The sequence below is a fragment of the Coregonus lavaretus genome (genome assembly GCF_964263955.1).
Source record: "Coregonus lavaretus genome assembly, chromosome: 2".
Lineage (NCBI taxonomy): Eukaryota > Metazoa > Chordata > Actinopteri > Salmoniformes > Salmonidae > Coregonus > Coregonus lavaretus.
This window is the reverse complement of record NC_139989.1, coordinates 42741418-42767377: the sequence shown is the minus strand read 5'-3', so window position 1 is coordinate 42767377 and position 25960 is coordinate 42741418. Positions and strand designations below refer to the sequence as shown.

General features: G+C 41.2%; 2 protein-coding genes and 1 pseudogene across 3 annotated transcripts; 2 read left to right on the top strand and 1 right to left on the bottom strand.

The window, feature by feature from the left end:
• Positions 1-917: 917 nt before the first annotated feature.
• Positions 918-22943, bottom strand: LOC311106022 (hemoglobin subunit alpha-4-like; annotated as a pseudogene). The gene is made up of 3 exons: positions 22786-22943; positions 11912-12111; positions 918-1181 (listed from the first exon to the last, which is right to left on the bottom strand). The product of its transcript is annotated as a hemoglobin subunit alpha-4-like (transcript).
• On the top strand, positions 3698-4627 carry LOC311105938 (hemoglobin subunit beta-like). Its single transcript, XM_084148172.1, has 3 exons — positions 3698-3857; positions 4019-4241; positions 4381-4627. The coding sequence occupies exons 1-3, from the start codon at positions 3766-3768 to the stop codon at positions 4510-4512; spliced, it is 447 nt and encodes a 148-aa protein (XP_084004298.1). The 5' UTR covers positions 3698-3765; the 3' UTR covers positions 4513-4627.
• A 1863-nt stretch (positions 22944-24806) lies between the features above and the next one.
• LOC311105948 (hemoglobin subunit beta-like) lies at positions 24807-25736 on the top strand. Its single transcript, XM_084148186.1, has 3 exons — positions 24807-24966; positions 25128-25350; positions 25490-25736. Exons 1-3 carry the CDS (start codon positions 24875-24877, stop codon positions 25619-25621), a joined length of 447 nt encoding a protein of 148 aa, XP_084004312.1. The 5' UTR covers positions 24807-24874; the 3' UTR covers positions 25622-25736.
• The last annotated feature ends 224 nt before the right edge of the window (positions 25737-25960 follow it).

Below are 25960 nucleotides of genomic sequence, written 5' to 3'. Positions count from 1 at the left end.
ACCTAGCTTGTAGCGTCATACTCAAGAAGTCTTTAGGCTTTAATCGCTGCCTAAGGTGCTTCAACAAATTACTGAATATTTATGTAAATGTGATATTTCCGCGGGGGTTTTAAAATAAATTTGCAAACATTTCTAAAAACCTGTTTTTGCTTTGTCATTATGGGGTATTGTATGTAGATTGATGAGGGGGGAAAAGACAATTTAATTTAATCCATTTTAAAATAAGACTGTAACATAACAAAATGTGGAAAAAGTCAAGGGGTCTGTATACCTTCCAAATGCACTGTAAATCACAAAACAATGTGAGCAGGGGCTTCATGCCCGCCAAATATCTGAGGGGGCACAAAGTAAGTGAGGATGGCTGGGGGGTGGTCCCTAAATTTGAGGATTTTGCATTTTTCAAACACCTGAAACAGATGTTTCCTGCTTAATTCTATGCAAAACATATGTCAATTTTTCTGCATATCTAAACATACATCTTGAGCTGTCTGTATCCTCCTGTTCTTTTTTAAAGAAATGAAATATTATTCTCTGCATCTCTGCTAAAATCTGGGTAAAAGATTGAAAGGAATGTTATTCTTATTCAGTACATGTAGTTATTGCTTGCTTTTCTAAAGTCTACCAACCTTGCCAGCAGGCATGCCAGCTAAGATAGTTAGACAAGCATGCTTCTCTAACTTGATTGATAGCCTGAAATGACTTATTGGTAGATAATGAGTTTGGGAGATTGGGAACCCGTCTGAGCTAGCTAAAGCCAACTTCATACAATTGCTAAGTGGCTAGTAGTATTACAGAGAAAAAAATATTATTATTCTTATCATTATTTATTTTTTTAAGAGGACAAATCTGAGGGGCCCCCTATGGGTATGACCCCTCTGAATGTGAGACAACGAAAATGACAAACAAACACCTCGGTATGAGTTTCAATTAGGTTTATTGTCAGTGTCAATTACAGAAGGACATTACATTTGAGAAACATGGATGAACGTCTAATTCTGACGTGAGACTGAGAGCTTGTAGCTCGGATGACAGTTTAACAGCTGAACTCCCGTTTAGCGGTACTTCTCGGCCAGGGCCAGAGCCAGTTGCTGCAGGAACTTGTCCGCGGACAAATGGATCTCGGGGGTGAATTCGGCGGGGAAGTAGGCGGCAACGACCACAATCAGGTTGTGAGCCAGGATCTGCAAATGAAAAGGGAATAGATTATTTCACCTTCACACAGGTAAAAACTCCGATTTTTTGTGTGTGTTCTTTCCAGTCTTATTCTCTTACCTTGAAGTTGGTGGGGTCCACCCTCAGCTTGGTGGCGTGCAGTTCACTGAGCTTGGACAAGAAACCAAAGAGATTGTCCATGTTGTTAACACATTCATCGATCTGATTCATGATGGTGATGCCGTGCTTCTTCACTGGAGCGGAACCGGGGGCCACGGAAGCCCAGTGGGAGAAGTAAGCCTTGGTCTGGGGGTAGACGACGAGCATCCTGTCGTGGACATTAGAAATCAGGTGAGCCAAAATTCATCTTAAATAATAATTCACACGGTCGGGGATCCCGTCCATATTTTTGCTGAGATAGGCTACGCATTCATAGCTTCCATAGAATTGACTGAGGAGTTATGTGTTAATAATTTGAATAAACATGTCCTTATATAATTTATCATACATCGTTATGTAATTACCTGGAAAGAGCCTGTTCTCCAATCTCATCGGATTTAGGGAGGATCTTGCCCCAGATGGCCTTCACGTTGGCTTTGTCCTTGGCTGAGAGACTCATAGCTGTCTTGTCCGTTTATCCACTTAAATGAGGATGCTAAGAAAAGAAGCGTGTGAGGGTATACTTCTCAGAGGCTGTTTTTATTGAGGCATGAGAGAAGGCACACCCCGATATAATCTCCGCTCCTCCTCTGATTGGGCATTTTCCCAAGACATGATTCATGTTTTTTTATACTTTATGGAACTGAGCCAATTCGTGTAGTGCCCAAAATATGACATTTGCACATAATAATTTCGTTTTTAAAAATACTGTCATAACATTGCATGTATTTATTTCATATAGATTGAATAACAAAGTGTTTCTGAAACACTTAATACCTCAATATTTTCTTTACAATTAAGGTTTAGTCGTAAGGTCCAATATTGCAGCACTCACTGGTGAGTATAGGCTATGTGATTCTGTACAAAAGACAGTGTTGGGGAGTCGTGGACTGCATGTACTTCAACTAGTAATTAAAATACATTTTGCAGTAGCTTGGTAGTTAACTACTTTTTTTTGTCATGTAGCAGCTAACTACTGGAACTACACACTGCTTTTTTTGCAAAATAAAATAAAATATGGATGAAGTAGGCAATCATTTCCTTTTTTTGGCATTATACCTTCCTAATTCTGACTTGAAACATCGTTTTTGTGTTAATAGGCTAAAATACACACTGTCAACATATTACCCCAAAGTGATCTGACTTGCAATTTTTACTCAATGGCATTTCAGATTTACATATGATCATTTTTCACGAAGTAGTTTGGATAGTGAGCTACTTTGCCAAAGTAACTTTCTATTTTTCTTAAGGGTAGCTTTATTGTAGCTTAATTTCTTCCAGTGTGAAGTAATTGCTAGCTTGGTAAACGATATTTTCAGAGTAGTTTCCCCAACACTGACAAATATTTGCAACATGATCGGATTGGCAACTAGCAATCAAATGAAGAAGTGTCCAATTTGGCCTATATAGTCAATATTCACAGTTAACACATAAATACTAAGACAAATTATAGGCCTGATAATCGGAAAGGTTTTGTTCTGGTTGCAAAGCGTAGCCTGGGCCTATCACAAATCGTTGTAACAATATATAGGCTACGTGCATTGTATTTCAGAGGAATTAAACAAAAAGCTGTAGTTTCATTTAATTAAATAGGCTAATATCCTAATTGAATAGTGTCCAGTTAGAACTTATCATGTAATTCCCCTGATGAAGGCCTATAAAAACGACTTTTCCCCATCTGACATTTCGATGAATCATTTAAAAAAAACAGAAATATGCAACTATCAAATGGGTGGGGCCGTCTGAATATGAAGATAAAACACATTTTGAGTCATGCTCTTTCTTTAATAGTTTACTCCCAATTTAGTTATTTTTTATTTATTTTTTATGAGACCCTACATAAACACTTCCATCAATAATTAGCATTTTATAAAGATAATATTGCAATTCAATGTGAATATTACAACAATATATTAAAAGAGAATTTAGGGCTAAATAAGGTTCTATCCTGAGATAATTGGCATTAAAGTTCCGAACCCTCATTGGTTTGAATGGTGTCATACATTTATTATCTTGTATTCTTTTGAACTTAACTATATTAATTGGGGTATTAAGTACTATGTGCAGTATGTAGAGAACATTGAACAGAACAAGGCTACGTCAATAACTCAATAACTTTTGACAAAAATGCCGATAGAATCTTATAGTCCCAAGCTCTCAATGTGTTTATGAAGGCTAATCATGACTTGTTTATTTCATCCGTAATCATTTGAATTTGGCAACGCCTAAATGACCAAGCAAATTCTTTAAAGGTGGGATGAAGTTGGCACAATGCCGATTTGTGCCTCACCGGAGGACCTTGCCCCCTCAAGACATTCATCCAATCATTTTCTGTGTTTTGTTCAGGGCGGAGATGCTGAACATCAATAAATTGGACGTCCCCGGAGACAAAAAGCTCAGGGATCCCTTGGAACATTTTGCAAGTACCAACGGAAATCAACAAACAACGTCAATATGGTCGACTGGACAGATGCTGAGCGCAGTGCCATCTTAGGCCTGTGGGGAAAGATCAGCGTGGATGAGATCGGACCCCAGGCCCTGGCCAGGTACATTCTTGTAATATTTATGTGGATATCATTAAAAAATAACACGATAATAGGCTACCTAGGCTATTTAGCACTAATCGCGGTGTTCACCTTTGGTGCGATACAGACCGTGTTGATTGTGAAGTATAATTGTAATTGCAGCCTGTTTTATTTCTTTTTAGACTTCTGATCGTGTGTCCATGGACTCAGAGGCACTTCAGCACCTTCGGCAACCTGTCCACACCCGCTGCCATCATGGGTAACCCCGCCGTGGCCAAGCACGGTAAGACCGTGATGCACGGACTGGACAGAGCTGTGCAGAACCTGGATGACATCAAAAACACCTATACTGCACTGAGTGTGATGCACTCGGAGAAACTGCACGTGGATCCCGACAACTTCAGGGTGAGTATTAAACTTTAGCAAACTAAAACAAAATACAAAAATAAATAGTATTTTTCATTAAATAGCGTTATGAGCCGATGTAAAGCTTATTCCAATATTTCATTTTCCATGTGGTTGTTGTACGGTCCCCTCTCCACAGCTCCTCGCCGACTGCATCACCGTGTGCGTGGCCGCCAAGCTCGGTCCCGCCGGTTTCACTGCTGATACTCAGGAAGCCTTCCAGAAGTTCCTGGCTGTAGTTGTGTCCGCTCTCGGCAGACAGTACCACTAGAGCATCACTCGACAGCATCAATATGGAAGAGAGATGACACTCCAACTCCAGTCTGTTAGGCTGTAAGCTGTGCCATAGCTACACATATTGAAATAATAAAATCGTTTTAAAAGCATTTATGTTTTTGAAGTATTGTTTTTTGATGGAAAACTCTCTCCTACAATTTTACATGGTTTCTAGTTATGAGGTCGTTGGGTGGTCTACATTTTTATTTTAGTCATTTAGCAGACGCTCTTATCCAGAGCGACTTACAGTTAGTGAATACATATTTTTTTATTATACTGGCCCCCCGTGGGAATCGAACCCACAACCCTGGCGTTGCAAACGCCATTCTCTATCAACTGAGCTACATCCCTGCAGGCCATTCCCTCCCCTACCCTGGACGACTTGTGCGCCGCCCATGACAGAGCCTGGATTCGAACCAGGATCTCTAGTGGCACAGCCTTAGACCACTGCGCCACTCAGGAGTACTTACAGATGGGCTGTGTACAGGTGCAGTGATCGGTAAGCTGCTCTGACAACTGATGCTTAAAGTTAGTGAGGGAGATAAGAGTCTCCAGCTTCAGAGATTTTTTCAGTTCGATCCAGTCATTAGCAGCAGAGAACTGGAAGGAGTGGCGACCAAAGGAGGTGTTGGCTTTGGCGATGACCAGTGAGATATACCTGCTGGAGCGCATACTACGGGTGGGTGTTGCTATGGTGACCAGTGAGCTAAGATAAGGTGGGGATTTGCCTAGCAGTGATTTATAGATGATCTAGAGCCAGTGGGTTTGGATTGGATCAGCTGCACAGCTGATGCCTGCTAGACTGTTCCTTTACACGGTACCCTGTCCTGTTTATTCTGTTTAGCCTTAGCCCAAACGTTATCGCTATTTCCAGTTGTTGTCTTAGCTCTCTCTAATAACACATGTGACTGCTTTATGCCTCTCTCCCATGTCAATTATGCCTTGCCTATTGCTGTTTGGGTTAGTTCTTATTATACAATTTCACTGTAGAACCCCTAGTCCCTCTCAAACTGCCTCAAATAGTTCCTTTGTTCCACCCCCCATACACAAATCGGTGCCTCCAGTGACGCTATCTCTTTCATTGTTACCCAACGCTTAGGGTTACCTGAACTGTACTCATATCCTTCCATATCCTTTTCTGTACATAATGCCCTGAATCTTTTCTACAACGCCCGGAGAACTGCCCCCTTTATTCTATGTACCCAACGCACTAGAAGACCAGTTCTTAAAGCCTTTAGTCGTATCCTTATTCTAGTCCTCCTCTGTTCCTCTGGTGATGTAGAGGCTAACCCAGGCCCTGCAGCCCCCAGTATCACTCCTACTCCCCAGGAGCTATCATTTGTTGACTTCTGTAACCGTAAAAGTCTTGGTTTTCTGCACGTAAATATCAGAAGCCTCCTTCCTAAGTTTGAGTTATTCACTGCGTTAGCACACTCCGCCAACCCTGATGTTCTAGCAGTGTCTGAATCCTGGCTTAGGAAGGCCACCAAAAATTCTGAAATTTCCATCCCCAACTATAACATTTTCCGTCTAGATAGAACTGCCAAAGGGGGTGGAGTTGCAATCTACTGTAGAGATAGCCTGCAGAGCTCTATCATACTATCCAGGTCTGTGCCCAAACAGTTTGAGCTTCTACTTCTAAAAATCCACCTTTCCAGAAAAAAATCTCTCACTGTTGCCGCTTGCTACAGACCCCCCTCAGCCCCCAGCTGTGCCCTGGACTCCATATGTGAATTGATTGCCCCCCATCTATCCTCAGAGTTCGTACTGCTTGGTGACCTAAATTGGGATATGCTTAACACCCCGGCCGTCCTACAATCTAAACTAGATGCCCTCAATCTCACACAAATTATCAACGAACCTACCAGGTACAACCCTAAATCCGTAAACATGGGTACCCTCATAGATATCATCCTGACTAACTTACCCTCTAAATACACCTCCGCTGTCTTCAACCAGGATCTCAGCGATCACTGCCTTATTGCCTGCGTCCGTAACGGGTCCGCGGTCAAACGACCACCCCTCATCACTGTCAAACGCTCCCAAAAACACTTCAGCGAGCAGGCCTTCCTAATTGACCTGGCCCAGGTATCCTGGATGGATATAGATCTCATTCCGTCAGTAGAGGATGCCTGGTTGTTCTTTAAAAGTAATTTCCTCTCAATCTTAAATAAACATGCCCCATTCAAAAAATACAGAACTAAGAACAGATATAGCCCCTGGTTCTCCTCAGACTTGACTGCCCTTGACCAGCACAAAAACATCCTGTGGCGTACTGCATTAGCATCAAATAGCCCCCGCGATATGCAACTTTTCAGGGAAGTTAGGAATCAATATACACAAGCAGTTAGGAAAGTAAAGGCTAACTTTTTCAAACAGAAATTTGCATCCTGTAGCACTAACTCCAAAAAGTTTTGGGACACTGTAAAGTCCATGGAAAATAAGAGCACTTCCTCCCAGCTGCCCACTGCACTGAGGCTAGGAAACACTATCACCACCGATAAATCTACAATAATCGAGAATTTCAACAAGCATTTTGCTACGGCTGGCCATGCTTTCCACCTGGCTACCACTACCCCGGCCACCAGCTCTGCACCCTCCGCTGCAATTTGCCCATGCCCCCCCCGCTTCTCCTTCACACAAATCCAGACAGCTGATGTTCTGAAAGAGCTGCAAAATCTGGACCCCTACAAATCATCTGGGCTAGACAATCTGGACCCTTTCTTTCTAAAACTAGCCGCCGAAATTGTCGCAACCCCTATTACTAGCCTGTTCAATCTCTCTTTCGTAACGTCTGAGATCCCCAGAGATTGGAAAGCTGCCGCGGTCATCCCCCTCTTCAAAGGGGGTGACACTCTAGATCCAAACTGTTACAGACCCATATCCATCCTGCCCTGCCTTTCAAAAGTTTTTGAAAGTCAACAAACAGATCACCGACCATTTCGAATCCCACCGTACCTTCTCCGCTATGCAATCCGGTTTCCGAGCTGGTCATGGGTCCACTTCAGCCACGCTCAAGGTCCTAAACGATATTATAACCGCGATCGATAATAGACAGTACTGTGCAGCCATTTTCATTGACCTGGCCAAGGCTTTCGACTCTGTCAACCACCGCATTCTTATTGGCAGACTAAATAGCCTTGGTTTCTCAAATGACTGCCTCGCCTGGTTCACCAACTACTTCTCAGATAGAGTTCAATGTGTCAAATCGGAGGGCCTGTTGTCTGGACCTATGGCAGTCTCTATGGGGGTGCCACAGGGTTCAATTCTTGGGCCGACTCTTTTCTCTGTGTATATCAATGACGTCGCTCTTGCTGCTGGTGACTCTCAGATCCACCTCTACGCAGAAGACACCGTTTTGTATACATCTGGCCCTTCATTGGACACTGTGTTAACAAACCTCCAAACGAGCTTCAATGCCATACAACACTCCTTCAGTAGCCTCCAACTGCTCTTAAACACTAGTAAAACTAAATGCATGCTCTTCAACCGAACGCTGCTTGCACCCGCCCACCCGACTAGAATCACTACTCTCGACGGGTCTGACCTAGAGTATGTGGACAACTACAAATATCTAGGTGTCTGGTTAGACTGTAAACTCTCCTTCCAGACTCACATTAAGATTCTCCAATCCAAAGTTAAATCTAGAATCGGTTTCCTATTTCGCAACAAAGCCTCCTTCACTCATGCTGCCAAACATGCCCTCGTAAAACTGACTATCATACCGATCCTTGACTTCGGCGATGTCATTTACAAAATAGCCTCCAACACTCTACTCAGCAAATTGGATGTAGTCTATCACAGTGCCATCCGTTTTGTCTACAAAGCCCCATATACTACCCACCACCAGGGGCGGTGTGTTCATTAGGGCGATATGGGCGACGCACTGCCAAACGGGAAAAGGAAGGGATTTTTTTTCTAATCAATTATATCACGGAAACAGTAGTTTTCAGTGTTCTAATCTAGACGTCTGATCTGCCACTAAATGTCCAATCAGGCTAAAGTCGTGCTTCAAATGGCCCCGCCCGTTTTGGGGCGATTTCAGTCAGGTTGAAAATCGCCCCAGAAGTCTCTCAGACTCTCATGTAAAATCTTTTTTTTTTCAAATATCAGAGCTTTCAATACAATCTCTATGGGTTCCGGGAGGGCTTGCACTTACGCGCTTTCGTCATACGTAACATAACCATGAACATAACTAAGAAAAGAGCGGGTAGCAGCGTCAATCAATTCACGTACTACTGTCAAGATGACTATCGTTCAGTGCAACTCGATTGTCTCTTTGAAAGAAGTTCATTTTTGTCGGCGAACAAATCAAGATAAATTGGCAACGAAACAATTAGGACCTCCCAGACCAAATTTAATAATTCAACAGGTTTCTACTAAAGGGGGAAAGTCCTACACCCGAGGATTTTCCAAAAATTGGTACGAACGAAAAACCTGGCTAGCAGGCTGCGATGTAGCTAATGCAGTCTTCTGCCACCCCTGCTTACTCTTTCACCCTGAAGGCGGCACGGCAGACAGCACCGCTTGGACAGCGACTGGTGTAACGGACATGCACCATCTTTCAGAAAAGATTAAGAAACATGAGCTGTCAAAGACCCACATGGATAGCTGTTTGAGATTGTCTGCTTTGGGGAGAGTGAACATTGCCACTCAACTGGATGAGGGATACAGGCTAGCTGTCCGCCGCCACAACGATGAGGTTAGCAAGAACCGCCACATCCTCAGCCGGCTAATCCAGTGTGTGAAGTTTTGCGGAGTGTTTGAGTTAGCTTTGCGAGGCAAAGATGAAACTGAGGGCTCCACCAACCCTGGTATTTTTCTTGGACTTGTCAACTTTGTGGCACAATTAGATGAGGTGTTTGATGACCATCTTAAAAATGCTGAAGTTTTCAAGGGCACATCAAAGACCATTCAAAACGAGCTACTGGAGTGTATGCTAGCGGTCATGAGGGAACATATTATGGAGGAGGTGAAGTCGGCGAACTTCGTAGCTATCCAAGCTGACGAGACCACGGACGTTTCTACACAGACACAGCTGGTGCTTGTGCTGAGGTACATAGATAGCAAGAAGATTTTATTTTTTTCCTGGGGCTTTTTCACAAAATCATGCCCCACGTCGACATTCTGTACCAGAAGCTACAGAAGAAGGACATCGATGCTGTCTTCATCAAACGTGCCCTCGACAGCTTCACAAGCAGTGTGCAGGCCATAAGGTAAGATTAAACAATATCATTCGATCTTTCTCAAAGCAGAGCTTTATTTGAAAATGTATGCATGAAAGGAGACATCATCATATTTACAAATCTATACAATTGGCCAGAATATGGTTGTTCATTTTTACAAAGCCATACAGATAGCTGTGTTTACCTTTTCTAGAAATTATTTTCAAATTCTGTTTTCAGGCAAAATGTCTATCACTGTTCATTTTCACAAATCTATACAAGAGGGCAGAATATGGAAGTCTATAAAAATGTCTTATTACCAATAACTTGCATCAATGTTTTCAGTAGCCTCTATCAAAAGCTCCTGCTTGCTTGTTGTGAATTATGCTCAGGTGCACATATTTCCAATTCAACCATGAGGCCTTTTTGAAGCAAGTAATGTGTATATCAGTATTGACTTATATGCTGCCCCTGTCTTCATGTTGTTGCTGGACATATCTTTTTTTAAATGTGTGTAGGTCACCTAAATCATCAGAAAAATTGCCCCCCCTGAGATTTTTTTCAGGAGCCGCCACTGCCCACCACTGTGACCTGTACGCTCTTGTTGGCTGGTCCTCACTACATATTCGTCGCCAAACCCACTGGCTCCAGGTCATCTATAAATCACTGCTAGGCAAATCCCCGCCTTATCTTAGCTCATTGGTCACCATAGCAACACCCACCCGTAGTCTGCGCTCCAGCAGGTATATCTCACTGGTCATCCCCAAAGCCAACACCTCCTTTGGCCGCCATTCCTTCCAGTTCTCTGCTGCCAATGACTGGAACAAATTGCAAAAATCTCTGAAGCTGGAGACACTTATCTCCCTCACTAACTTTAAGCATCAGTTGTCAGAGCACCTTACCGATCACTGCACCTGTACACAGCCCATCTGAAATTAGCCCGCCCAACTACCTCATCCCTATATTGTTATTTATTTTGCTCATTTGTACCCCAGTATCTCTATTTGCACATCATCTCTTACACATCTATCATTCCAGTGTTAATACTAATTGTAATTATTTTGCACTATAGCCTATTTATTGCCTTACCTCCATAACTTGCTACATTTGCACACACTGTATGTATTTCTGTCGTATTTTTGACTTTGTTTTGTTTTACCCCATATGTAACTCTGTGTTGTTGTTTTTATCGCACTGCTTTGCTTTATCTTGGCCAGGTCGCAGTTGTACATGAGAACTTGTTCTCAACTGGTTTACCTGGTTAAATAAAGGTGAAATAAAAAAATTAAAAATAAAATTGGAGATGCTTAATGTGAGTCTGGAAGGAGAGTTTACGGTCTAACCAGACACCTAGGTATTTGTAGTTGTCCACAAATTCTAAGTCAGACCCGCCGAGAGTAGTGATTTTAGTCGGGCGGGTGGGTGCAAGCAGCGTTCATTCTATATAGCCCATTCAGTTTACCAACCCCTATCGGGAACAACTCCACATTCATCAAATATTAAATGAGGTCAGCAAAATTCTAGTTACACGTATTAGATAGGCTATCCAAAGTTATGGAGAACAACATACTGAGCTAGTCCATGGTGGGCCTAAAGCACTATTTAATACTTTATTCCCTCCTTTCTTCATTTAATGTATTCAATCTAGATGTGGTAGTGATGAAATTCAAATATGACTTTGTGATGGTGAACTGTGGTGGAATAAGGACACAAACAGAGTACATAACTTAATTAATTGCCTGTTTATTTTATTGTGATAACAACAGACCAGGAACTGAAGTCCAATTTTGGACTTTCAAGACGGTCTTATCTGTATTTGTCAGCCAGGGAAGCGGACAAGGCTGCAAGGAATTTATCCACAGCAATGTTCACTTCGGGAGTGAAATCCGCAGGGAAATGAACAGCCTGGGTCACAAGGATGTTGTGGGACAGAATCTAAAAAGTATATTTTAAAAGTTTATATTGAAGGACTAAGCCATAGCAACAGACTTAGAGTTGATGTGGGCGGCAGGTAGTTTAGTGGGTAAGAGCGTTGTGCCAGTAACCGAAAGGTCGCTGGTTCTAATCCCTGAGCCGACTAGGTGAAAAAATCTGTCGATGTGCCCTTAAGCAAGGCACTAAACCCTAATTGCTCCTGTAAGTCGCTCTGGATAAGAGCGTCTGCTAAATGACGTAAATGTAATGTCGAGAGTGATCAATATAGAGACAATAGGTTATCTGGGAGTGAACCTTGAAGTTTCTAGGGTCAACACGTAGCTTGAAACCGTGCAGATCGCTAAGAGCACTCAGTCCGCCGACGAGGTTGTCCATCTTTCCGACAGCATTACCAATTGCACCTGTGATGATGCTTCTTGACTGGGGCAGAGCCGGGGCTCAGGTCAGCCCAGTGGGAGAAGTAGGTCTTAGTCTGGGGGTAAGCAGTCAGCATCCTGCAAAGGAAGGTACAGAATAGTTTGTACCATAGGCGTTTTTATCCGATTTTCAACTTCTAAGCATTACGCGTATCATATTTCTCCCATCGTCTGTGTCTACAATGTAATCAATGTAGTTTACTTATTGTATGTTAAAATGCTTCGTACGGGTAGGCACATAGGCTGCTGTCAGCAGGTTAAACACAATAATTCTCAGAATTCTTTCTTTAAGAAATTATTATTATTATTTTATTATTATTTATTTTTTTCGTTGCATAAAACGAAATGTTTCAGAGTAGCCTAAACAAGCATATATTTCCAATAAATTAATTCAAAAGATGCAGCTGATTTTGCCAAATATTTCATTGATAGTTCATTGGCTATTTGAAATGGCATAGGCTTAGATTATGACGCAAATGTCGTTCTATCCTACATAATGTTAAATAATTAAAGGTAGGCTATATATTTGATTTGTAGAGTTCTATAATATATATTACATCTGTAAATTCAATTGTAGAAATCAAATCCACCTTCAAAGACCTGCATTAAATTGGAAAATATTTATTCATGGTGACGTATTTCACATTTGTATGTATCTATGATATACCTATTCTGGTGTTCAATTTAAGTTGGATATGATTCCCAATTAAAAGGTTGATTGGACTTCGAATGATGATCGAAAGAAAAGTCAGAGAGGTCATGAGAGGACATGGGTACACACCTATCCGCAAATAATACTGGACATTCCTGCTTATCACATTTAATGTCTTGAAATTAATAACTTAAAATGTGCAGGACCGGTCTGAATAACCCGATTTAAAAAAGGAAGGCATAATTTTGTCAGAGATAAGAAACTGTGCCAATTTAAAGGCCGGAATTGGTTGGAATTATCAAATTGCATCTCTTTCTATTTTTTCCTTTGAATAGCCTTATACACATTAATGAAGGAAATATGATATTCGGAAGAGTTTTGCCGTAACCTTGCTTTTATTCTTGCATTAGTTAGATCAATTAAAACTGTTTAGCTGTGATCATGCGAATTTTGAAACGTTGGTAACTAGATAAAACTGTACAGGCCTATTTACATATGATTTCAGATTTTAGGATCTAACCTACAGACTTGATAATGTAACACCAATAAATTAACGTTTATTGTCCTTTTTATCAGATAAATGATTGGAATTTATGTAATCATGTTCGAGAGCTGAAGCGCTCACTTGGCCAATACTTATCTTTGCCAGAGCCAATCACATGCGCCGCCTCCAGTGGGCGGAGCGCACTCATAAATATTAGTGGCATGCAAAGCGTCTCCCTACACAATACATTAATTTGTTTTATCTTGTTGCAAAACCGAAGAACAAACACTGACAACATGGTTGACTGGACAGATGCAGAGAAGAGCACCATCCTGCAGCAATCATGGGCAACCCCAAAGTTGCTGCTCACGGCAAGGTCGTGTGTGGAGCTCTGGATAAAGCTGTGAAGAACATGGGCAACATCTTGGCCACATACAAGTCACTGAGCGAGACCCACGCTAACAAACTCTTCGTTGACCCTTACAATTTCATGGTATGCCTTCTGTCTTGATATACTTATTTTTTTGGCTATACTGAGGTAGGCCTACACGTAGCCTATAACATTTAGAACAATACGTCTAATTCCAAAGGTAAAACAAAAACGGCAGTCTTATTTAACGTCTTCCTTCTTTGTTTTTTGTCCACAGGTGTTGGCTGACGTCCTCACAATTGCCATTGCCGCCAAGTTCGGAGCAGCTTTCACTCCTGAAATCCAGGCAACCTGGCAGAAGTTCATGAAAGTGGTTGTCGCAGCCATGGGCAGTCGGTATTTCTAAATGCACCCCAGACAAGTGATTATATTCGTTTAGCAATTTTGGGGACAGTTCCACCACCAAATCCTCAACATCAATATTTAGGCTATACCCTATTTAGATGAGGGAAGTGGAGCTAGGCCCCTATATGGCAGGTAATCGAAGAAAGAAAACAAGTGTGCGGCTAGTACGGTGCAGAACACAATAGTAAACTATTTACAGGTCATATTTACAAAGCATACATATAAGTTGCAGGGCCTCGTTTCCCAGAGCCTTCGTAGCCTTAAGATCATTGCTATGCGATACAGCTCTCTTTCTCCCTCTCTCTCACACACACACACACCACAGACCGTTTGGCGTCGCCAACTACAGCAGCGTTCGGGTACTACTGTAAAGAAATACAGTAAGTTAGAGTAATTTTTACAGGGGGCTTACAATTACAGTTAATACCTGTATTTTTCAGCATTTTACCCATAATCCAGTGCAATCTACAGCATTAATGCTGTAAAATAAATGTAAGGTATTTTACTGTGCATTCTACAGTGTTTTACTGTTGAAAATTACAGAAAAGCCTTACAGTGTAGAACCTTTTTGTCTTTAGTAGCCGAGTCGTTTCCCAGAGCCTTCGTAAGTAACGTGGCTCTTAAAAACGCTCTTCAAAACATTTGCAGGTCTACAAGTGATCCAGACCACTCATAGAGCAACCAAAGTGCATGGTTAGATGTTTTTTTGCCCTTCCGCGTCAATTCATTTACAGAAGATATCCGCTAAACATGGAATCAAGATGTTTAGCCTATCTGTCTGATTGTGACTGCCGGTAACGTCAGAACGAAGTTGACTACAAAAACAGATACAATTGAAGTATCTGCAATTGTTACAAACAAGTGAGGGATAAAAGTATGCTTCAAATGAAAAACGAGGTGACTGTATTAATATGTAGCCTACATACATGGGCATATAAAGGCTATTTCAATCATATTGAAATTAATTTCATATTCAACCAATTGAGTTATATTTTGCCACTAGGCTACGGTCTGTACTTTTTGCCTCAATGTGTTTCATGATGTGTGACAACATGTGCGCAATGATGTGCTCAATCTGTGATTTAGTGCATTATTATTGCGTAAAGTATAATAAGCCGCCTCAATAGCCTATTTGCAGCCATAGTCAAAGTGATTGCCTACACAGCCTTGGTCTATATGTACTCAAGTCTGTGATTTGGTCAAATAAGCAGTCAAATCCTATTAATTGAAAATCATAAATGAGCTCTTGATCATTGTCGATTGATAATTAATAAACCTGATCTTTACTAAAGCAACAATATGTTAATAACATTGTTGTTGGTGTAGTGTCGAGAACTATGCTGAGATGCTGTGAGAACAAGAAATCCGCTGACACTGTCCTCGATTATAATTATTTATTACATTGAAGATCTCAGCGCCAATTTACAGACTTCTGCAGACATCTGGAGAACAACGGCCCAATCTCTTAATATGTTATTCTCCCCTCCTTTGTCCCAAACCATAGTATATATATCCTATGTAACCTGATATGGGTGTTTTCCCCTACAGACCAATCCCAGGACTCCACATAACAGACTTCCTCTGTTTTAGGGTGTCCCTATAGAAATGCTCTCCAGATGCTTCCTCAAGCTGAGTCAACATCCTCTAAGACACCATTTGCAAACGTCAGCAAAATTGTAAATTGTCTAGAATAGGGGTGTCAAACTCATTTTAGCTCAGGGGCCACATGGAGGAAAATCTATTCCCAAGTGGGCCGGACCGGTAAAATCATGGTATATATAACTTAAAAACAACAACTTCAGATTGTTTTCTTTGTTTTAATACTATCAACATAAAACATAAAGCTGGAGCCTGAGGACAGTGTGTCCAAAATAGTACAAGCACAACATCACTATTAATCATAAAACACCTCAAGTTTATTTGAAAATTCTAAAGAAAAAGAACACACAAACACACAATGCCTCAGTGATTCACAGAACTGTTTCACAGATCACAGAACTATATCAGGGTGTCATTTCTCAGGCAGAAATGTTGATACAAATAATGAAATCCTGTTCCCCAAACAAGTGCAAGAACCACAGAGTCAAGAATATGTTAAATATACAAATAAAATAAAATCAATTAAAAACAATAGCACATCAACATAAAAACATATAAACATAAAGCTGGAGCCTGAGGACAGTGTGTCCAAAAGCACAACATCACTATTAATCATAAAACACCTCAAGTTATTTGAAATTCTGAGGACAAACAACACACAAACACACAATGCCTCAGTGATTCATAGAAGTATATCACAGATCACAGAACTATATCAGGGTGTCTCATGCAGCACTTTAAGTGGGGTTGCATAGTTTGACTCCTGATACCTGGCATCTTTTAGCTTTCACCAGCACATCAATATCAGGCGTCACATCCTGAGTGGCAGCCAACTTCAGGATGTGATTCAAGTGCTTGTGCGTGAGCCTTGAGCGCAGCTTTGTTTTATTTATGCTCATTACAGAGAACTTGCTCACAAAGATATGTGGTTCCAAACATGCACAACAGTTTTGCAGCGAGGGCTGTCAAGTTGGGGTAACCTGGCAAGAGATTCTGATAAAATGTGTCCAAGCCAGCTGCGGCAAATTTGCCCTTCAAATCCGAGTCACATTGCAAGTATATTATTTCAAGTTGGATGCTGACGGGCAGATCAGAGGGATTCATGGTTAATGGCGAACAAAAAACGTTGAAGTCTTTCTCCAGTTCACCAAAAATCTGAAAGCGTTGCTCAAACTCCCTTAACAGTCCCGTTATTTTATCTTTGAACCGCTTCATGTCTGCCACATGTTGGGTCGCGCACACATTTTTCAGACAGGGGAAGTGAGCTGCATCACCACCGGCGAGTTGCGTCTCCCACAATGACAGCTTCAACTTGAAAGAACGTATGCTGTCATAATACTGCGTGGCAACTTTGTTGCACCCTTGCAGCTGTTTGTTCAAGTTATTCAGGTGCTCTGTAACATCCACCATAAATGCAAGGTCCTGCATCCATTCTGCGGAATGAAATTCTAACACTGGTTTGCCCTTTTCTTCCATGAACTGTTCAATTTCTTCTCGTAAATCAAAGAAACGCCTCAGCACAGCACCTCGGCTTAACCATCTTACCTCAGTGTGGTATGGCAGGCCATAGATGTGGTCTTTCTCTCTGAGAAGGCTGTCAAACTGACGTTGATTCAGGCTTCTGGATCGGATGAAATTAACAGTTTGGATAATATAATAATAATAATATAATAATAATATAATATAATAATATAATAATAATATAATAAAAATAATAACCACCTTCATGACGTTATCCATCTTCAATGACTTGCAACACAAAGCCTCTTGGTGCAAAATACAGTGAAAAGTCCAAAAATCACGTCCTCCATTTGCAGATTGCACGTTCTCTCTGAACTTTGTCACAACGCCTGCTTTTTTCCCGATCATTGAGGGCGCACCATCTGTAGCCAGGCTGACAGCGCGGGACCAGTCCACTCCGACCCTGTCCAGCGCGCTGACGAGTGCAGTGAAAATATCAGCTGCTGTCGTTGTATCTGTCATAGTCACCAACTCCACGAACTCCTTGGTGACGGTCAATGTGTCATCAACTCTGCGGATGAAAATGGCCAGTTGTGCAACATCTGTAATGTCCGTGCTTTCATCAATTGCAACCGAAAACGCAATTAATTACTTTACTTTTTGCTTCAACTGGCTGTCCAAATCCACTGAAAGATCGGAAATCCTGTCTGCAACTGTGTTTCTTGTCAGGCTGATATTTGCAAAAGCCTGGTGCTTTTCAGGGCACACAATCTCTGCTGCCTTCATCATGCATGTTTTTACAAATTCACCCTCACTAAATGGTTTTGAAGCCACTGCGATTTCATTAGCAATGAGGTAGCTAGCTTTCACTGCAGCGTCACTGATGTCTCGGCTGTGAGTAAACACAGACTGCTGTTTCTTCAGACCCGCCAACAGTTCATTCACCTTCTCTCTTCTCCGCTGTCCTTGAAAGTTGTCTTATTTGTTGGCATGAAGACTCACATAGTGGCGACGAAGGTTATATTCTTTCAGCACTGCAACATGCTGTGAACACACCAAACATACAGCTTTCCCATTCAATTCCGTGAATAAATAGAAGGATGACAATTTTTCTTGGAACACTCTGCACTCTGCGTCCACTTTTCTCTTTTTTGACAGAGACATATTGGGGCAATGAGGGTGCCAAAGCACATAATGTTAAAAGTAGAAGCCGTAATAAATATCGCGGGCAAAACAAAGTAGCTCATCCGGACTGGCTGCACTTGCTTGACCTATTTGCTCTGCCCCGGTATAAACAGTTTGCTTGCTTAACACAATTGCCATTGCGCCATCCAGTGGACACAATTGGAACAGCAGTTTCTTTTATTGAAAAATTGCAGCTCATTTTTATACTTTACAAAATCATCTCGCGGGCCGGATTAAACCCGTTTGCGGGCCTGATCCGGCCCGCGGGCCGGACGTTTGACACCCCTGGTCTAGAAACTACATTGGTTTTATAGGCCGCTACCACATACACTCTAAAAAGTTTCTGGAGGATCCTTTAGGGGTTCTTCAAACTGAAACTATGGGGGAAATCCTACAAGTTCTTCAAATAACCCCTTTCAATGGATCCTCAAAGAACCCTTTGAATAACTTTTTGGGATTAATTTTTGAACTACTCCCCCCTCCCCTATTATGAATAATAATAATAATAATAATAATATTTAATAATAATAATAATAATAATAATAATAACCATAACAATAACAACAATAACACCATATTTTAGTTGTCATTTTTTAAATGATTTTAGCAGCAAAGCAGAATAAAAAAATTCAAATATAAGGTAAACTCCCAGTAGAGCCCCAAGTCCAATGGGTATATCCTCTGGCATGTTGATGTTAATGTTTTATGCAGACGACAGTATTCATACCTTAGTTTTCGTGGTAAATGTGAATGAAAAAAACTGTTTTGATAATGGTTTTCATACACATACCTTGTCCATAATGTTGAGGCCTATGGGATTTTCATTGAAGAGGTAAGGAAGGAGGATGGTACATGTGATACGCATAATATATAGCCCGTGGTGCTCAGTTGGTAGAGCATGGCGCTTGCAACGCCAGGTTTGTGGGTTCGATTCCCACGGGGGCCAGTATGAAAAACAAAAATGTATGCACTCACTAACTGTAAGTTAATGGATAAATGTTTCTGCTAAATTACTAAAATGTAAAATAACATACCAATACCAATTGACATACCTTTGTATGCCTCCTCACCTGCAGACACAAAAGTTCAGTAATCTGCACCCAATACAGCTAGCCTTCACCATCTTATAGCAGACAAATTCTTACCTCTTTGTTGATTGATATCCATTGAATTCTGTCCATTTTCTGTTTTAGAAAGATTTGCACAAATATGAAAAGATAGATGGTATCATCATAAAACATATCAATTTAGATCATACAAGGGACAACCCTTTCCTTAAATTGAGGAGATCTTTAAATGTTTCAGTTAAGTGCCTGCACCTACTGTCCTTTCAAATTCAAATCCAAATGTTTCAGCTGGGCAGTTAGGTTCCTGCAACTAAGGAGGTTCCTCGGTTAACCCCACCTCCTATGGGGTTCTTGGAAGAACCCTTTGCGGGTAATTTTCAGTGCCAATAACCCTAAAGGTTCTTCAAAGAACTTTGAGGATCTTAGAAGAACCCTTGTTGAACCCCTACATTTTAGAGTGTAGTTCCATAAATGGTTTTGTGGGCAGTTACAGCAGGGAAATCAATCACGCTATCCTGAGTGTAGGCTATATGACAATCCAGAGTAATGTCTGGCCACAACATACAGTTAATTCGGAAAGTATTCAAACCCCTTGACTTTTTCCACATTTTGTTACTTTACAGCCTTATTCTAAAATGGATGAAATTGTTTTTTTCCCCCTCATCAATCTACACACAATACCCCATAATGACAAATTGAAAACAATTTTATTAAAAATTTAACGGAAATACCTTATTTACATAATCATTCAGACCCTTTGCAATAAGACTCAAAATTGAGCTCAGGTGCATCCTGTTTCCACTGATCATCCTTGAGATGTTTCTACAACTTGATTGGAGTCCACCTGTGGTAAATTCAATTGATTGGACATGATTTGGAAAGGCACACACCTGTCTATATAAGATCCCACAGTTGACAGTGCATGTCAGAGCAAAAACCAAGCCATGAGGTCGAAGGAATTGTCCGTAGAGCTCAGAGACAGCATTGTGTCGAGGCACAGATCTTGGGAAGGGTACCAAAACATTTCTGCAGCATTGAAGGTCCCCAAGAACACAGTGGCCTCCATCATTCTTAAATGGAAGAAGTTTGGAACCAGCAAGACTCTTCCTAGAGCTGGCCGCCCGGCCAAACTGAGCAATCGGGGGTGACGGGCCTTGGTCAGGGAGGTGACCAAGAACCTGATCGTCACTCTGACAGAGCTCCAGAGTTCCTCTGTGGAGATGGGAGAACCTTCCAGAAGGACAACCATCTCTGCAGCACTCCACCAATGATGTCTTTATGGTAGAGTGGCCAGACGGAAGCCACTCCTCAACAAAAGGCACATGACAGCCAGCTTGGAGTTGCAAAAAGGCACCTAAAGGACTCTCAGACCATGAGAAACAAGATTCTCTGGTCTGATGAAACCAAGATTGAACTCTTTGGCCTGAATGCAAAGCGTCACGTCTGAAGGAAACCTGGCACCATCCCTACGGTGAAGCATGGTGGTGGTAGCATCATGCTGTGGGGATGTTTTTCAGCGGCAGGGACTGGGAGACTAGTCAGGATCGAGGGAAAGATGAACGGAGCAAAGTACAGAGAGATCCTTGATGAAAACCTGCTCCAGAGCGCACAGGACCTCAGACTGGGGACGAAGGTTCACCTTCCAACAGGACAACGACCCTAAGCACACAGCCAAGACAACGCAGGAGTGGCTTCGGGACAAGTCTCTGAATGTCCTTGAGTGGCCCAGCCAGAGCTCGGAGTTGAACCCGATCGAACATCTCTGGAGAGACCTGAAAAGTGGCCTATCCAACCTGACAGAGCTTGAGAGGATATACAGAGAAGAATGGGAGAAACTCCCTAAATACAGGTGTACCTAGCTTGTAGCGTCATACTCAAGAAGTCTTTAGGCTTTAATCGCTGCCTAAGGTGCTTCAACAAATTACTGAATATTTATGTAAATGTGATATTTCCGGGGGGGTTTTTAAATAAATTTGCAAACATTTCTAAAAACCTGTTTTTGCTTTGTCATTATGGGGTATTGTATGTAGATTGATGAGGGGGGAAAAGACAATTTAATTTAATCCATTTTAAAATAAGACTGTAACATAACAAAATGTGGAAAAAGTCAAGGGGTCTGTATACCTTCCAAATGCACTGTAAATCACAAAACAATGTGAGCAGGGGCTTCATGCCCGCCAAATATCTGAGGGGGCACAAAGTAAGTGAGGATGGCTGGGGGGTGGTCCCTAAATTTGAGGATTTTGCATTTTTCAAACACCTGAAACAGATGTTTCCTGCTTAATTCTATGCAAAACATATGTCAATTTTTCTGCATATCTAAACATACATCTTGAGCTGTCTGTATCCTCCTGTTCTTTTTTAAAGAAATGAAATATTATTCTCTGCATCTCTGCTAAAATCTGGGTAAAAGATTGAAAGGAATGTTATTCTTATTCAGTACATGTAGTTATTGCTTGCTTTTCTAAAGTCTACCAACCTTGCCAGCAGGCATGCCAGCTAAGATAGTTAGACAAGCATGCTTCTCTAACTTGATTGATAGCCTGAAATGACTTATTGGTAGATAATGAGTTTGGGAGATTGGGAACCCGTCTGAGCTAGCTAAAGCCAACTTCATACAATTGCTAAGTGGCTAGTAGTATTACAGAGAAAAAAATATTATTATTCTTATCATTATTATTTTTTTTAAGAGGACAAATCTGAGGGGCCCCCTATGGGTATGACCCCTCTGAATGTGAGACAACGAAAATGACAAACAAACACCTCGGTATGAGTTTCAATTAGGTTTATTGTCAGTGTCAATTACAGAAGGACATTACATTTGAGAAACATGGATGAACGTCTAATTCTGACGTGAGACTGAGAGCTTGTAGCTCGGATGACAGTTTAACAGCTGAACTCCCGTTTAGCGGTACTTCTCGGCCAGGGCCAGAGCCAGTTGCTGCAGGAACTTGTCCGCGGACAAATGGATCTCGGGGGTGAATTCGGCGGGGAAGTAGGCGGCAACGACCACAATCAGGTTGTGAGCCAGGATCTGCAAATGAAAAGGGAATAGATTATTTCACCTTCACACAGGTAAAAACTCCGATTTTTTGTGTGTGTTCTTTCCAGTCTTATTCTCTTACCTTGAAGTTGGTGGGGTCCACCCTCAGCTTGGTGGCGTGCAGTTCACTGAGCTTGGACAAGAAACCAAAGAGATTGTCCATGTTGTTAACACATTCATCGATCTGATTCATGATGGTGATGCCGTGCTTCTTCACTGGAGCGGAACCGGGGGCCACGGAAGCCCAGTGGGAGAAGTAAGCCTTGGTCTGGGGGTAGACGACGAGCATCCTGTCGTGGACATTAGAAATCAGGTGAGCCAAAATTCATCTTAAATAATAATTCACACGGTCGGGGATCCCGTCCATATTTTTGCTGAGATAGGCTACGCATTCATAGCTTCCATAGAATTGACTGAGGAGTTATGTGTTAATAATTTGAATAAACATGTCCTTATATAATTTATCATACATCGTTATGTAATTACCTGGAAAGAGCCTGTTCTCCAATCTCATCGGATTTAGGGAGGATCTTGCCCCAGATGGCCTTCACGTTGGCTTTGTCCTTGGCTGAGAGACTCATAGCTGTCTTGTCCGTTTATCCACTTAAATGAGGATGCTAAGAAAAGAAGCGTGTGAGGGTATACTTCTCAGAGGCTGTTTTTATTGAGGCATGAGAGAAGGCACACCCCGATATAATCTCCGCTCCTCCTCTGATTGGGCATTTTCCCAAGACATGATTCATGTTTTTTTATACTTTATGGAACTGAGCCAATTCGTGTAGTGCCCAAAATATGACATTTGCACATAATAATTTCGTTTTTAAAAATACTGTCATAACATTGCATGTATTTATTTCATATAGATTGAATAACAAAGTGTTTCTGAAACACTTAATACCTCAATATTTTCTTTACAATTAAGGTTTAGTCGTAAGGTCCAATATTGCAGCACTCACTGGTGAGTATAGGCTATGTGATTCTGTACAAAAGACAGTGTTGGGGAGTCGTGGACTGCATGTACTTCAACTAGTAATTAAAATACATTTTGCAGTAGCTTGGTAGTTAACTACTTTTTTTTGTCATGTAGCAGCTAACTACTGGAACTACACACTGCTTTTTTTGCAAAATAAAATAAAATATGGATGAAGTAGGCAATCATTTCCTTTTTTTGGCATTATACCTTCCTAATTCTGACTTGAAACATCGTTTTTGTGTTAATAGGCTAAAATACACACTGTCAACATATTACCCCAAAGTGATCTGACTTGCAATTTTTACTCAATGGCATTTCAGATTTACATATGATCATTTTTCACGAAGTAGTTTGGATAGTGAGCTACTTTGCCAAAGTAACTTTCTATTTTTCTTAAGGGTAGCTTTATTGTAGCTTAATTTCTTCCAGTGTGAAGTAATTGCTAGCTTGGTAAACGATATTTTCAGAGTAGTTTCCCCAACACTGACAAATATTTGCAACATGATCGGATTGGCAACTAGCAATCAAATGAAGAAGTGTCCAATTTGGCCTATATAGTCAATATTCACAGTTAACACATAAATACTAAGACAAATTATAGGCCTGATAATCGGAAAGGTTTTGTTCTGGTTGCAAAGCGTAGCCTGGGCCTATCACAAATCGTTGTAACAATATATAGGCTACGTGCATTGTATTTCAGAGGAATTAAACAAAAAGCTGTAGTTTCATTTAATTAAATAGGCTAATATCCTAATTGAATAGTGTCCAGTTAGAACTTATCATGTAATTCCCCTGATGAAGGCCTATAAAAACGACTTTTCCCCATCTGACATTTCGATGAATCATTTAAAAAAAACAGAAATATGCAACTATCAAATGGGTGGGGCCGTCTGAATATGAAGATAAAACACATTTTGAGTCATGCTCTTTCTTTAATAGTTTACTCCCAATTTAGTTATTTTTTATTTATTTTTTATGAGACCCTACATAAACACTTCCATCAATAATTAGCATTTTATAAAGATAATATTGCAATTCAATGTGAATATTACAACAATATATTAAAAGAGAATTTAGGGCTAAATAAGGTTCTATCCTGAGATAATTGGCATTAAAGTTCCGAACCCTCATTGGTTTGAATGGTGTCATACATTTATTATCTTGTATTCTTTTGAACTTAACTATATTAATTGGGGTATTAAGTACTATGTGCAGTATGTAGAGAACATTGAACAGAACAAGGCTACGTCAATAACTCAATAACTTTTGACAAAAATGCCGATAGAATCTTATAGTCCCAAGCTCTCAATGTGTTTATGAAGGCTAATCATGACTTGTTTATTTCATCCGTAATCATTTGAATTTGGCAACGCCTAAATGACCAAGCAAATTCTTTAAAGGTGGGATGAAGTTGGCACAATGCCGATTTGTGCCTCACCGGAGGACCTTGCCCCCTCAAGACATTCATCCAATCATTTTCTGTGTTTTGTTCAGGGCGGAGATGCTGAACATCAATAAATTGGACGTCCCCGGAGACAAAAAGCTCAGGGATCCCTTGGAACATTTTGCAAGTACCAACGGAAATCAACAAACAACGTCAATATGGTCGACTGGACAGATGCTGAGCGCAGTGCCATCTTAGGCCTGTGGGGAAAGATCAGCGTGGATGAGATCGGACCCCAGGCCCTGGCCAGGTACATTCTTGTAATATTTATGTGGATATCATTAAAAAATAACACGATAATAGGCTACCTAGGCTATTTAGCACTAATCGCGGTGTTCACCTTTGGTGCGATACAGACCGTGTTGATTGTGAAGTATAATTGTAATTGCAGCCTGTTTTATTTCTTTTTAGACTTCTGATCGTGTGTCCATGGACTCAGAGGCACTTCAGCACCTTCGGCAACCTGTCCACACCCGCTGCCATCATGGGTAACCCCGCCGTGGCCAAGCACGGTAAGACCGTGATGCACGGACTGGACAGAGCTGTGAAGAACCTGGATGACATCAAAAACACCTATACTGCACTGAGTGTGATGCACTCGGAGAAACTGCACGTGGATCCCGACAACTTCAGGGTGAGTATTAAACTTTAGCAAACTAAAACAAAATACAAAAATAAATAGTATTTTTCATTAAATAGCGTTATGAGCCGATGTAAAGCTTATTCCAATATTTCATTCTCCATGTGGTTCTTGTATGGTCCCCTCTCCACAGCTCCTCGCCGACTGCATCACCGTGTGCGTGGCCGCCAAGCTCGGTCCCGCCGGTTTCACTGCTGATACTCAGGAAGCCTTCCAGAAGTTCCTGGCTGTAGTTGTGTCCGCTCTCGGCAGACAGTACCACTAGAGCATCACTCGACAGCATCAATATGGAAGAGAGATGACACTCCAACTCCAGTCTGTTAGGCTGTAAGCTGTGCCATAGCTACACATATTGAAATAATAAAATCGTTTTAAAAGCATTTATGTTTTTGAAGTATTGTTTTTTGATGGAAAACTCTCTCCTACAATTTTACATGGTTTCTAGTTATGAGGTCGTTGGGTGGTCTACATTTTTATTTTAGTCATTTAGCAGACGCTCTTATCCAGAGCGACTTACAGTTAGTGAATACATATTTTTTTATTATAGGCCTACTGGCCCCCCGTGGGAATCGAACCCACAACCCTGGCGTTGCAAACGCCATTC